Raw genomic sequence first — 15,920 nt, forward strand, 5'->3', positions numbered from 1 at the left:
AGCATTACTACTCCATAAGCAGCATGCCTGTTTATCTGAGGTTTCACTTCAGGCTTCAGGGAATGTTGACTCCATAGCTGAAGCCTTGTTCTAAATGAACCCCTAATGCTGAAGCAAAAAGCAGCTGTTTAATTTACTCTAAGGCTTTAATAATGTGATTTATATCCAAAAATGTATGCATTTCAGTGACATAATTGTTTGCTCTGAAATAAATTAATAATAAGCCCTTTACAGTATAAAAATCCTGAATATGCTTGCAACCACAGTGTATTCAATGAAAAAGGCAATATTGTGCTCCTTTTAAAATAATGACTGAAAACATGCAGTAGCTCTGCCCACCAATGCCGTGCTTTAAAAGCAACTGTTGCAAAGTTGGACAAGCTTTACAGAACACTGGCAAAAATTCTGTTCAACATAACGAGAAATCATACTGTGCTTTATTTAGCTGCATGTCACTATCAAGTTTCCAGTTTAAATTGTTGGATTCTTATTATAGCTAATCGAAATTAAGCAGGTTGGAAACAATAAATTTGCCATGGTGCAAATGTTGATTACACAACAAAAAAACTCCACCCGGTCCTATTTATAACCCTCGCATGCATGCAGGATATCATTTGAAGTTAAAATAACACAATAAATGCAGATATTTTGATAAAAACAGAGTGTGCTACAGCTTCTCTAATGTTATTTTTGCTGATGTTCTGTATGGTCAGGGACGCACTAAGCTGGCGTATAAGAGCCAGCGCCAACTATGTCCGACTGATGATCGACTTCCGTCAGCTCATTGTTGCTTGTCATATTCTTTGAAGATTTGCACGTGAACACACCATGAAGACTACAGCTGACTGACGACATGCACTCAGTATAGCAGTAGCTGGCAGTGATCTAACTTTAAAACTGCACGGTACAAAGTAAAGAATACGTTCTTTGAATGTATTGTAAGCTTAAAATGTCCATGTGAAGCTAAAACTAGAGTATGAAAGTGAAAGTAAACCACTATTAGCAGTGATAGGTGGCTAAATAAAAGTGAATGTTTAAACATTAAACACTGAATGAAAATGTATGATTGGCACAAGTTTGTAATTATATAACAGAACTATAAAAAAAGGCCACTGTCAGAGCTCTGATACCTCCAAGTTTATTTATAACAATATATTTTGGAATATAAACTCTTTGGGAATACGAGTCACATGTTATTTGTTAAAATATTTGGGCATTTGAATAGTAAAAACAGTTAAAATGCCCTTTCCTAGTGCTAAAACTTTGCTGGCTTTGGAAAATGAAGGTATTCTGTATGTTTGTGCTCTTGAGAGTGCATTTTTCTTGTGTTGCTGTCTTTCTTTCCTTTATCCCTTCATTTGTCCTGTCAACGTGCCTGATTCAATGTGTTCAAAGGCGATGATGAGAATGGGCTGGAGCCAACAATGCTGTACACACCACACTGACTACAAGCGACGGTTGGCCACCACACTCACCAATCGCCTGATGTTATCCAGTGGCCGACAGTTAGCTTAGCGTGTCCTGGGCCTAAAGGTTGTCAAACCTAGTAACACTTGCAAGGAAAGAACACACTTGTGGGCGGAGCATGGATAGGTCAATTCCACATACTGATACCTTTTCCCAAGCCCAGCGTGGACATGCACTCAGCCCGACCTCTGTGTGGGCAGACTTAAAAGGGTCAAAGCCAACTTCCCCAACTTCTTCAAATGTGTCATTGACAATATGCTGTGGAAGACAGAGTTGACCATGAAAGTAAGCAAATGAAATCACTCCTTGACTAATGGAATGATGAGATTATCCTGTTATGTGGTTTTTGTTTGTCGTTCTAATGTTTCGCTGCTTTGGTATGCAGACAGTGAGATCATGGCGTATGGGAGGATAAGTGATGTTGCCGTGTGTGAAAGCAGTTTGTTGGGGCATTAGGGGAATACACGCACATGCGCGCACGCCCGCAGTGGACGGCTGCCTGCCGCTGAAGTAAGCCCGAGCAGGAGGGGACATGTTTAAGTTGTTTACCTGTTTTTGTTGTTGTTTTGTTCCCCTGCCCTTGCTGAGACAGAGCCTCAGACGAGATTGTGGCCTGGTGAATTCAAATCAAACCCGCGCGCCATGGGAGCTACACTAATCTTCAGAGAAAATCAAGACGTTCACATTCATTTTATTACGACATGGGACACCGGTTCGGGGCGCTGTGTGTGTCTGCGCGCATGCCTGCTTGCGTGTGTGTAATGAATAATGATAAAGTATGCATCGGTTTGCAAATTCTCCACACTTTCGTGAGACATAGGCACCTACGCGATTTGTTCAAGAAACACCACTGCTCGGGATGACGATCTATAAGAGGGTGGAGAGAAGGAGAGATGGATGGAGCGAGGGAGAGGGAGTAAACTTCAGCAGCTTGGCACACGGGGAGATGTGGCGTCTGCTCTAAATTGAATAATTTGAGGAGTGGTGAGAGAGAAAAAGAGGGAGGGGAGCGCAAGGGGGAGAAGGAGGGAGGGAAGGAAAGGAAAAGGGGAGGGAGGTAGGGAAGAGGGGAGAGGATCCATTGGGGCTAGTGTAAAGCTTGTTCTCATATCTGACACTCACTTCTTTAGCCCTTCGCTTTCTGCGGCTGCCATTGTTTTCATCGTTCTATCTGTGACACACAGAAAACAGAGAGGGAGATCGGGACAGACACAACATGAGAGAGAGAGGGACAAAATAGACTCTACTCTCCGAGTGTGTGTGCCCCAGTCAGAGCGACAGTTGAGCAGAGCGTGTGTGCTGGTGCTACAGCGCTGCGCTGCGTGCCGTGTTGTCGTCTGGTGTGTTGGTTGCCAGATTGGGACTGTAACTGTCAGCATTGTGACAGTGACGTATGAGCTGAAGTGCTGTCGCCCAGATGACTCTCACCGCTCTAAACACGGAGTACACACACACACACACACACCTATAAAGCACAGGGCGGGGGTGATTTCCAGTTAGCTAGCTAAAAAAGTCCTGATCACTAACCAGCACTGACAGTGTAAATTTTTTATGCCAGTTGTTAACGCATCATGCTGTGGGGCAGTGTTCACAAAGGCTAAAGGACACCTTTATGGACTATTCTACCAAATTAGTTCAAGCTGCGATCCCACAGTAACAAAAAATAATTATTATTATTCAGATCTAACATATTTGCAAGGATAAAAGTATCATCTATTTAAACCAAAGATATTAATTGAAATAATAAGTTAAATATATACTAAAGTGTCAGTTATGGGGTACTTTCTGCTGGGAGGTGACTGTCCCAAACCCTAACCCCTAAATTTTAATCTGTGAACATAATATTCACAATACTTTTTGTGTATTTTGTTTAATATTTAAATTAAAAAAAAGTTTTTCAAAAAAATGCTGTCTCATGTTTTCATGTCATTACCAACACACAGAGAGTTCGGTGCATAGGCGGAGCCTTATTTTAGCCACACCCCTGCATTTAAGAGCAGGAAATGAGACGTGAGACTGCACCTTTGTCTCTCATGGCTACATTGTGAGCAGTTAGATCCCATTTTTCTGAAGTAAATTTATCCCAGAGTCTAAAAAACAGTGTTTAACATTAAGACTTTTCTGTATTTCTGCACTTAAGTAGATTTTTTTGTGTTTTAATTAAAAATACTGTGATAATACCGTGAAAAGCTGTGTTTACTAGTCATGTACTGGCTAGCATTTTAAGTTCTGCTCAAAAGTGTCTAAAATTGTCACTATCGAAACATTTGATAAAGTTTTCATAGTGTTATGATTGTTTCAGTACTGACAAAACAGAATGTTGTTATTTTTTAAATAAAATAAACATAATTAAGATAAAGGGTCACTCAAAGCAAAATGATTTTAGTGTAAAAAAGAACTCTGAACCAATTTGGTAGAATGATCTATATAAACTCATTATGACAACTGACATAAATCTACATAAACATGTATAAATGCTTATTCTAAAAGCCATCATCTGTCATAAAGGCCACTTTTGTCAACTCACCTAACATAACACCTGACGTGTTATTATCCGCATTATGTCACTGTGACATACTCTGAGCTGCAAAGTCTGTCATTTCACCCCAAAAAGTGTCATGACAGCCTCATGTCAGAAGGTGCAGCCTTTATGACAAAAGATGCCTAAATAGAATGTGTTTATAATGGTGGATTTATGTAAGCTGTCATGAAGTTTATGGTGTTTATGTAAGTGTCATGTAGGCTTATGAACACTGCTCTATAGTAATGTGTTATCTAGGTTGCTAGTTCAGACCATGCCTTTGACATATGGTTAAAGTATGAAAGACTGAAGGTGGTGAGAAAACTCTGAGAACTTCTCTTTTAAGTTAGAAGCCTGGACACCCCTGTAATGAACGGAGGGACGACTCAGGATCAGGCAGGAGATGGTGGTGCATTGTGAAAACGTTAGGTAGAGATGGAAATTTGTATGGCATTGGATTGGAACTGCATTTACCTAGCTTTTAACATTAGTTTGCTCAGCCTGCCTCTCAGCTATGTGAATGGCGGAATCATATATTGCAGTATACAGCAGACATTTCTGTAGGACTCCCCTTTCACTCCAACAAAACAGAACACTTCCTCCAAGTAAAGTTCTGGATTTTTATTCATTTTCCTCTGTAGAATTAGATGTAGTAGATTCAGAGCGCACCAGATGTCCTTGTAAACTTACAAACCTGAAAAGTCATAAATGCTAGCAGTGAACTTGTGGTTCACATCAGCAGTCAGTACGTTCTCTGATACCACATAAATTATTGACAAGACAAAATAAGAAGACAAACAGAATTGTTTTCTTTTACAGTCCATGTTCATGTTCATTTGTAGGCAGCTTGTACAAACTGTGTAAGACTCTTTGTACTTTATTTGTGCAGAGTTTTTTACATCACATAACTACCCAGTACTTTTTAAACAAAATAAACAAAATTTAAACAAAGTACTGTGGAGTTTATTACATACTTAGCGAATTGTTAACTAGAACCCTTTACCTAGAGCTAAAGTGACTGTAATATAGAGTGTAACCCATATATTAAGTGATATATTAAATTGTTAAATGGCAAGATGTGTGTGTGTGTGTGTGTGGAGAACTGCTGGAGTAATCACACTGTATATTATGTGCTGGTATGCTCCTCTAATGATCTCTCGCATGGAGAGCACACACTGGCAGGGGTCCTTCACACACTCACTTTCACACACACAGGTAGAGTTCTTACACCTCTCTCACACACACACACGCATGCACATCACACAGGAAGGGGTCTTGTGTTTCTCTCTCTCTCTCACTCACACCCACACAGGGAGGGGTCTTGCATTGTGTTCACCTACACATTCTCTTACACACAATCACACACACACAGGTAGGGGTCTCTCACACCTTGGCATTCTCCATTCAGCAACGAGTCAGACAGTACGCTCTATAAATCACATAGTGCTGACAGCAAACTTCTCTCCCCTTCTCTCTCTCTCTCTCCCCTTCTCTCTCTCTCTCTCTCTCTCTCTCTTTCTGTGTCTCTCTTCCTGTCACACTCTCTCCTCTCTCTTTTTCATAAATGAGCCATGTCAGTCCAGTGCACTGTTATAACAGTATAATGATAAGGGTATTGCCCACCTGTAATGCATGTTACCTACACTTCTGCTGTCTCTCTTTCTCTTTCCCTCCCTTTATCGTACTTTCTCTCCCTCTCTTTCTGTCCTCTCTCTGTCCCTCTATCTCTATCTTTCTATCCTCCTATCTATCCTCTATTTTTCGCTCTCTATCTGTTCTCCCTTCTTGTCATTTTCTCCCCTTCTTTTTATCTCTCTTATTCTCTCTCCATTTCTGTTGCTTTCTCTCTCACACTTTCTCTTTCTCTGTTCCTTTCCTGTCTCTCTTTCTCTTTCTAGTGTACTGTTATGACAGCGTACAGATATGGATATTGCTAACCTATAATGCATGTTACCGAGGCTTCTACTTCCTCTCTCTCTCTGTCTCTCTCTTTGTCTCTCTTTGTCTCTCTCTCTGTCTCTTTCTCTGTCTCTCTTTCTCTCTCTCTCTGTCTCTTTCTCTATCTCTCTCTCTCTCTCTCTCTCTCTCTCTCTGAGTTTAGGGCTGTATTGTAGTAAAGCCGGCCCACTCCCTGGAGGCATGCAGGGGTGTGTTGCGGCTGTGACACGGAAAGGCAGTGTGTGTACTCCGGTGCGTCTCTGAGCAGCGGAACACGGTTAGCGTAGCGTAGCATAGCTTTAGCCTACCGCGGCGCTGTCACCCATGACACGGCCCGTCTGGGACCCTCGAGCTCATCTGGCACTCGAGCCTCCCCGTCCCTTTGAGCTCAGCCACCACTACAGCACTGTGTGTGTGTGTGTCAGAGTGGGCTTTGTCTGCATGCGTATGTATCTGAGAGCGTGTAATTCAGTGTCTTTTTTTCACTGTGTTGACATATAAAAATACCTTATTAGCCACCAGGAAGTACATTTCTTAAGATACATCCCAAAGCTGCTTAATTTGTTCAGAATAATTGGATGACTAATTGCCTGAAAAATGTGTTCTCATCAGACAAGTGTGGGACAGAGGCACTTGTGTGTGTATATGTGCAGGTGTTTGATATTAAGTGAGGGAGAGAAGTGTATGAGGGATGTGTGTGTGTGTGTGTGTGTGTGTGTGTGTGTGTGTGTGTGTGTGTGTGAGTGCCAGCAGACTGCTCTAAGCTCGCAGAATGGAGCAGTAGGTCAGGGCCACTGTGTAGTAAAGGAGAATCAGAGAGAGATTCATGAATGATTTCACCTGCACACTCTCACCCACGCTTATTCATCAAGGAAAATGATAAATTCAGTCATTTGTGTATTTGTTTGTTTGTTTTCATGCATGTTCATGACAACAATGTTCATAATTTGTAGGTAAACTAGGGAGAACTAGAGGGCTAATTAGCAAAATGGTGGTGGCAAGATACATATTCCTTTCTTTGAATAGCAGTGAAATAATTCTGGCTACTTAAACTACAGTTACAGTTAGTTTTAAGGTAAGACTTAGAAAGTACTGACTCCAGATCAGCAGTTACATATATCAAGGCATCAAAAGGGGCTATGTCCCCGCTTTATTCTCTTCTGAGGAGGCATTATAATAGATGTTGGAACATAGCTTTGAGGATTTGATTGCATTCAGCCACAAGAGCCTTAGTGAGGTCAAGTACTGATTTTGGATGATTGGTTCTGGATCACAACCGCCACTCCTGGTCATCACAAAGGTGCTCCATCGCCCCAGAACACACAGTTCCACTGCTCCTCAGTCCAGTACAGGGAGGCTTTACACTCCTCTAACGATGCTTGGTATTGGGCATCATAACGTTAGGCTCATGTGTGGCTTCTCTAGAGCTTCCAGTTGCATTGTTTTTCTTTTCTATTGACATTATACAGGCTATGTGTGCATGTCTGTGTCCGCAATGTTTGCGCCTTAAAGAAGCTAAATTAACAAATTAGAACAGTCACTTATATCGATTTTTATATCAATTATAATCTATTTTATTAAAATTTAATAAATTGTCCATCATTTTTTAGCCACAATAAAACTCTCTGGCTGTTTTTAAATATTAAAAAGACTGATGTATTGTTTTTAATCCACTATTGTATAAATAGGTTGTGCAGTCATTTTATGGTCCATCAAATCATGCCCTAAGGAATCATAAGTGAATCTAATCATGAGGTCAGAGATTTACATCCCCAGTTGTTACATATGGTTGCATGCAAAAGATTAAACACCCCTGGTCAAATGACATGTTGATTTTCTAAGTTAAAATAAATAAACACAACATCTACAAAGAACACACGTCTGCACTTGTTAAGGCACAGTTACTGTTTATTTGCTGAATTTAACTTACTGGGAAACAAATAAAACATAAAATGTTGCCTGTGCAAAGGTTGTTGCACATTGTATATTTTATGTTTATTTTTGTGGTGTTGTTTTGTGTTTGTGAACTTGGGTGTATCGGTCGTGTATGAGTCAGTGGTATGAGAGTCCAGTGCTGGCAGTACTAAGTGGCAGCAGCAGGGGCAGGAAGAAGTCCCCTTGGGTTAGCGTGCAGGGGGCAGGCTGCAGTGCGCCGTAGTGAAACAGGACACTGCCGCAGAGAGGGAGGACAGGGACGTGGACAATCACTGGACAGGCTGGGTGCAGGCTGGCCTGAGTGTGTGTGCGTGTGTGGAGAGGGAATCCAGGGGCAGGGCAGGGGGCCGTTTATTTGTAGCGCGCTCCCAAGTGAGTTTCCTGTCTCTGGGAGGTGAGAGCTGGGAGCATATGAAGCTTTAAGACAGCCCATCTGTTAGTCTCCGGCCCTTGGAAGACTGTCAAGTGGGTCTAAAAATAAGCCGCACTAAAGTGCACCAGGCGGCGAAGGTGATTTTTCATTTTGTGTTAAAAACGGAGCAGAGAGGGACAGGCCTGCGTCCTGAGAGCAAAAGCTACACACACACTGCCCCCCGCCCCTCCCTGCAACACCTCTCTCTTTCTCTGTCTCTCTCCCGCCAACCTCAGTGTTTCCTCTTCCTGTTTGTGTCCAGTCTGCAGACCCAGGCCTATAGAGAGACTGGCAGGGAGCACTGCTTAGATGTCTGGCGTTTTAGTTTGCGTCTTGTGTGTGACTGCTGTGTGGTGTACAGTGCACATGGTATATAATGGTTGGCCTAGTGTTGCCTTATATTGATAAAACTCAGTGTCTTAATATTTTAGTAATATATCATAGCACTGCAGTATCAGATGATATTGAGATTTGCAATAATAAAGTTAATGAATGAAAGAATGTTTTACAAACCTAACCTACCTCACTTGGATTGGACTATTTTCTTTTCTTAAAGTTACACCACAGGAACACTAACCAGTAAGAAAGTAGATTTCCAGAAAGGAAACATCCTAATTTATTTGTATGTATTTAAACTGTTGTATCAAAACAACTTCCAGCAACAAGTAAATGTCAAAACTTGCAGTTAACAAGTTTTTGTAATCTGTCAATGCCACTAACACTAAAAAATCAGTATTATGGTGTAACCCCTACACTGGTATACCAGTATAGAGTATATGTTCACATTGTAATCCTTATTGCTTTAATCAGATTTTTGTGTGTTCACATTTGTCATGGCAGTGTTTGAAAGTGACCCATATCTGTCGTTAGTGTGAACTCACCTCTGACACATTCAGTGCAAACTAATGGAGCTATTCTTAGGTTACAGTAGTGTGTAATAACACTTTGGGCCCACCGGCAGGCTCATGGCTTGTTAAGGCTTGTAAGCTGCTGCTAACACAGTGTTACTGGGCAGTTCAACATGCTTGGAGGAGATTGCTAACTGCCAAGTCTGTTACATTAGCTAACAAATGGCCACATTAACTAGCATCGTGCTGAATGATGAGAATGGGAGGACCGTCCTCATCCAGAGTTAGCTAGACCAGTTATGCTCTCTTGCCCTCCCAGCCACAGATGGCTGTTGCGTCGCTGGGGATCGAATCTCCTGACATAAGGGCCAACACTGCACCACAAATCAATTCTGATCTGAGCGTTCTCATTTTGCACGCATGCTGCTGTACCGGGTATGTGTCCAATCTAGAATCACGTATAAGAATGGCTCAAATTTGATTGTATCAGATCAGATTTTTGTTCTCACAGCTCTGAAAAAAATCACATCTGTGTTACATTAAGGCAAAAGGAAATCAGATTTGTGCCACTTCACCTCTGAAATGTAAATGTAGGCTTCGTGTCAACCAAATATAGTGTAGCATGGTTACACGATAAAGTCAAAAGACAGACTCAGTCTACTGACGGGAAACCAACCACAATTATTCTTCTTATAACTATGACTGTATCTATTGTGCAGCCAGCATTCTGCTAGCATTTGTCTCCCTGTCTGTTTCTCTCTCTCTTTCTCTTTTTCTGTTTCAACAGAGCTAGCCAACACATTACAGTCTCACCGACACTGCACTGTCCCCAGGGGGCACCACAGAGCCGGGAGCCAGGGGCCCTGCGGCACATATACACACACACACACTCACACACACACACACAGAGCCCTGATTGAAAGTGACATGACAGCAGCTCCGGTCCGGCAGCGTGTACATGCTCTGTGTGTGAAAAGAGGCAGTGTTGGGAAACGCAGATTTGATTTTTTTTTCTTTATCTCTCCATTGCCCTCCCTCTCTCCCTCTCTCTCCCTCTCTCCCTCCTCCCCCTTAGCGGGTGCAGCAGTCTGGCGGTCTCTGCATTAGTAATGCGACTGGGCCATATTTCCCAGGAGTGCGCAGCTCCGCAGGATTTAGCCTCTCTTTTATAACCAGTTTAGGAAAACAATGACAGCGTAGATATTGACTGAGCTCCAAGGGGCTGTTCTGCCCACCGCACACCCTCCCCCCTACCCCGGTGCTGAGCAGAGGGGGGAAGAGAAGGCACGCTGTTCCGCCTAGCGCGTGGCCTCCCCCCTGCTGGAGCTCTGGAGTGGCCACACTGAGGACTTTTGGTGCGGATGCGTGTTATGCAGCTGCGTGTTGTGCGACTGTGTGCAGCGGTGCGAGACGGGGGAGATGTTTATGAAGACGCAGGCAGGTAGCACTAGCTCAGGTTTAGGACTCGGGGTTGGAGAAGAAGACACCCATTCAGTTGTAAAATCCTCAGACTGTGCTGCTGATTCTGCTGAAAGAAATTCTTTTAGGTGAGTGGTTCCCAGTGCTAAACAGTATCCCAGCTTATACTGAAACACAGTGTGCTCAGAACAATTCCATGCCCTCGATTCCTACTATTCCAAAGCCTAAAACAGTGGATTCCAGCCTGGTATCATGCTGTTCCAGTATATTATCCTTCATTTCCACGATTCCAAAGTGTTCTCCTCTGTTCACACTGTTCTAGAATGTTCTTCCTTGTGCATACTGTTCTGGGGTATTCTGTACCCATACACAGCGTTATACAATGTTCTCCACCCATCCTCGCTGTTCCAGAATGTTCCCCCATCCACATTGCCCTAGAACATTTTCCACCATTCACACATTTCTAGAATGTTCTTCGTTGTGCATACAATTCTAGAACACTCTGCCGTATCCATTCCGTATGCTATCCTTTCTTCACAAGATTCACATCCATTCACATTCTTCCAGAATGTTTTCCTCCGTTCACATTGTCCTAGAACTGGCATAGAATCCCCCCGTCCACACTGTTCTAAAACGTTCCCCACCTATCCATGCTATTCCAGAACAGGTTCAGTCATTCCCACTCTTCTAAAATGCCCTTATCTATTCACACTGTTTTAGAATGTTCTCCCTTGTGCATACAATTCTAGAACACTCTGCCGTTTTCCACCCATCCATGCTGATCTGGAATGTTGTACTACATTCACATTGTTCTAGAACGTTCTCCTCCATTTACAGTCTTCCAGACTTTTCTGCTCCATTCTCTCTTCACACGGTTCCAGAATGTTATCCATCATCCACACTGTTCTAGACTGTTCCCCCTCCATTCATGCTGGTTCATTTGACATTCTAAAATGACTGTTCACTGTGTTGGCCTTTAGAGCATGGTGCTAATAAATGTTTGAATGGACTGAGGTTCAGGTGGTCAGAATTGTTTGTGGACATAGAATTATATACAGCACTCTTAAACAGAGTGCTTTCTCTCTCTCTCTCTCTCTCTCTCTCTCTCTCTCTCTCTCTCTCTCTCTCTCTCTCTCTCTCTGAGAATATATCAATTACAGCTGCATAGCACTGATGTCATACTGCGAGTCATTATCAGATTCAGAGACACACACCATTCCAGCGATCGATCGCCTGCGGCTTGATCAATAGCGCTGCCCCCGACGACGCACTCAAATGAAGAGCGCAAACTGCGACGGGCCTGGAAAACGTGTGTGTTCCAACACACTGATTAACTAATTTAAACAAGTGTAACCGACGTGATCACCTCCGCATCAGCCGCACGCCTGACAGAGATGATGCTGGACATGAATGTGTGTGTGTCTGTGTGCTGTGGGTGTACACTGCAGCAGAGCAGGAGTGGGGGAACTGTTATAGTGTGTGTGATCAGGTTGATAGTAAGCAGTGCTAGTGCACAGTGTGTGTATGTGCATGCTCTGGTGCATAGTGTTAAGTGCGTGCAGCGTCCCAGGAGGTGTATACATCTGTGTTTGTGTGTGAGAGAGAGAAAGAGAGAGAGACTGAGGATGTTTGTTTTGCGGGGCTCTCTCCACCCCTCCAGTCACACTGTGCAGTTTCCATCAGGCCACTGCAGTAGCGGTGTAACCCCCTCGGACCCCAGGGAGCAGCACTGCCTCTCAATCCCTCCTTCTGCAAATCAATAGAGCTCCACACAACCCACTGCACCTGCGTGAGAAACACACGAACACACACACCTACACAAACACACATATGGCGGCCATGCACCTCAGACACACACAAATGCATACACACACAAGCATGGTGATGCCACACACTCACACTTCCACAGCAATATTTAATGCACTGACACAAATAGCGTGTTTGAATTACATATAGGCATATGCACTTTAGCATATGCAGCTCTGTCCAGCAAACAAACCAGAAACCAGAAATGAACAGTATTTTGCTCGACATAAATATGCAGCCAAAAATTGTTCCAAAACAAAATTATTAATTTGAAATGTCCGTTTCTGCTTAATCATAATTTTTTTAGTTCTGTGTAGGCAACCAATATACGATACCGCTTTTTCTTTTCTGATACCGATACCAATAATGAAGCAATTACAATGTGCTTTTTTCATAGTTATACACTAGAGCAATTCAGCATTTAAGCGATTATTTGACTCACCAACAGTGAATTTTCACAGCATGAACATGTCATCACAAACACAGCTGCCCAACTAATAGCTATCCAAACCTACTATTCAGTTGTATTAGGTGTACATACATCCTATGTAAAAGGAGCGAACTGAGTCATTTTTTTATTTCTTCGATTTTGTTCTAACAGGTTTAGGAAAGCTGTACTGGAGTTCGAACACAAGAACAGAAACTTAAAATATTGGTTCTGCTTAGGAGATCTGAATGATATTTTTATTTAGATTTATCTGAGGATTTATAATGTAAGAGAAAAAAATATTTGAAATTCTTAAAAACTTTAATGTATATTATCATGAAACATTCTTAAATTTAATGTATGTTATCATGAATCATGAAATGTGAGCAGTTTTAAATATGAGCTGTTTTAAATTGGTGTGAAATAAATAAATAACAATAAAAATACCAACAGCAACAACATACTGTATTTGAACCCTTTGACAAAGCCCTGTTCTGTAAAGTGTTCAGTCATTGCTGACCACTGCTTTTCTGCCACCTAGTTATAAAAGGAAAAATGGACTGCAAGATGTTTTTGCCTTTAGTCTGGGATGCTGTACTCACTCTCCCACACCAACATTTAAGTGCACTTACATAAATACCTACATACATAAACAAACAAAGCTACATATACATCCAACATCTTACAACAAGATAAGATTTGAGTTCAATAAAGCAGTACTGCTGCGTTTGGTCACAGTGGGCCGCTGCCGTTGTGCTGCTTGTTCTGAACCAGAACTGGACTACAGGACGTGTTTGCTTTTTTGTCCGAGATGCTGCAGCTCTGCGTGTTTTGTCTCCCCCTGCTCCTCGGTGAGGGAGTCCAGGCACGGAGTTAGAGGCAAGGCTGACCTCTGCTGGCAGGGGGCGGTAGTGCAGGCAGTGAGGCTCGGTGCTAAAAAGTGGTTTGCTCTCATAATGGGGTCAGTGGCTCCCAGAGAGATGCGCCTCCTCACTGGAGAGCCCTCCTCCCCTCCTCCCGCGCTCGTCTCCTCTCCCTCCTGCACGGGAGGGGCCGGAGGAGAGGAGGAGCGCGAGGAAGACAAGAGGAGAAAGAGAGAAAGAAGGGAAGAAAGACAGGGCAGCCTGAAAGGCTCCATTGGCTCCTCGGGCTGAGGTTTTAAAACCTAGTGGCTTGGCCCTCCTCTGGAACCATGAGGCCCTTTTGCCAGCAGTCATTTGCAACATGCACACTCAGATAAGAGCCAAAGAATAAGTATTTATCGACGGAAAACCATGTTTAATCCTGCACGTCCCTCTCTCCCCTTTTTTTTGCCTCTCATATTGGGGCACAAAAACACAGCCTATCTCTCTTGGAGAGATTAATCTTGGAAAGCAGCTTTGAGGGGGAAGAGAGGGGGATGATTGCCCGCTCTTCTCTGGGAATTGGGTTTATGGTCCGGGGAGAAGCACACGGGAAAAAGCAGCCGGAGAGAAATCTCCCCGACACAATGCCCACCAAGCTCCTGCATATCTGCTCTTATTACAGCTTAACCCCTTCATGGTCACAGCGGCTGCCATTCTTCAAAGAGCCGTCCGGTCGGGCAAGTGGGAAATGTGAGCCGTTTCTGGCCTCCTTCTTCCAGGCTATTGTTCCACGTAGTTCGTTTTAGAAGGTCTTGTGCTTGTTAGGCTTGGTATGGGCTGACCTTCTGTATGTGTCTTTGGTCTGAGCTACATAGCATGGTTTAGAAGAATTACTTTGCATTTACAACTCTTTGTGTCTCTTTCCTCAGTTTAACTTTCCACCAGAGGTACACATTCACATGTGATTATAAATTTATGTGTTGTGCTCAGGGGTCCATAAAATGTGGGGCTCATAAGGTATTGAGATGATACGTTAAAATATTCATAAATAAGTATCAAAACGGATGCATGACTCCTAGATCTGAATAAACAAATGATTGTTGCGGGCTGCCGCAGATGAGAAGCAGCGCAGAGCAAATATTAGATAAATATAATATGACTGCTGTGTTTTTCCTGCCGTTCGGAGCCAGATGAAGAGGAGTGTTTGCATGTAAAGATACAGCGCGTATGAATACACCAGTAATATAGAGGGGGAGGGTAAGGAACGAAAGAAAAAGAAAAGAAAAGAAAGAAAGAAAGGTAGGCATGTGGCTACAGAACAGGTACTCCCCTACGAAAGAGGGGGCGCTGGCCCTAAGATGGACAGACAGGGCTGGCGGGTGGCTGGAGAGAGAGATGGATGGAGGGAGGGGGGTGGAGGTGTGGGCACGTAGCTTATTATTTCTCTCCTCATGTGTTCTCCTGTCTTCCTGTGCAGAACCACACACTGAGCCAGCACGCGCAGTGAGAGCGGCCTCGGCGGGACGCCCCGTTCAGCCGGAACCCCGACCCACGCCCGGTGGGGGACGACCATTTCAACATCACAGCCAATCAAAGTGTCATTTGCTACTCACATGTAAAACTCTAACGATTCCGCCACCAGGCGCAGCTATTACGAACGGTGGGGAATGAATATTAATGGGATATGCTATTAAAAAAGAAAAGGAGAGGGGGAAAAAAGGAGAGAAAAAGGTATTCTACGTGCAGTATTTTTTATTGTCCCTGCTTCCCGTTTGTGCGTTCCTTTTTTTTTTTCTTTTTTTTTGGAACAAAAGGAAAAAATGGAAAGGAAAAAAAAAGAAACGCCCTTCTGTCTCTGATTTTAGTCTCTAGAAATGCTTCACTTACCTTGTCCTCTGTTGCTTCTTGTATAAAAAAAACTCATAGGTGCCATTTTTTTCCTTTAATGCATTTCTTTCTCCCCCCTCTTGGTTTTTGTACCTTTTCTTGCAGTAAATAGGTACTTGTGCCGTGTTGTGAATGCTTGCCAGTCGTAATATCTTTTTTTTCCTTTCTATTATTATTGTTATATATATTTTCTTTTTTCTAATTACATTGAAAAAGACAAAAAACATATAAATTGACAAAAACGTAATGGTTTTGATGGGATTTTGCAGTTCATGGGCCTTATGGTTGTTGTAAAAATGAATATCATCGATTTCAGTTCAACTGGATGATGTCTGCTTTTTAAATGTGAATTAACCAGATTGCAATAAAAACTAGTACAGTTGAAAATAAACAAATAAATGAATCATGAATAAAG

General features: G+C 42.8%; 1 protein-coding gene across 1 annotated transcript in view; it reads left to right on the forward strand.

Moving 5' to 3' along the window:
* znf423 (zinc finger protein 423) overlaps positions 1 to 15,920 on the forward strand; it is a 193,731-nt gene extending 177,811 nt beyond the window's left edge. The window contains 1 exon segment of the mRNA XM_036584852.1: positions 15,096 to 15,920. Within this exon segment, the coding sequence (XP_036440745.1) occupies positions 15,096 to 15,125 (30 nt within the window). The 3' untranslated portion in view covers positions 15,126 to 15,920.

This window comes from Colossoma macropomum, unplaced genomic scaffold (assembly GCF_904425465.1).
Source record: "Colossoma macropomum unplaced genomic scaffold, Colossoma_macropomum, whole genome shotgun sequence".
Classification (NCBI taxonomy): Eukaryota; Metazoa; Chordata; class Actinopteri; order Characiformes; family Serrasalmidae; genus Colossoma; species Colossoma macropomum.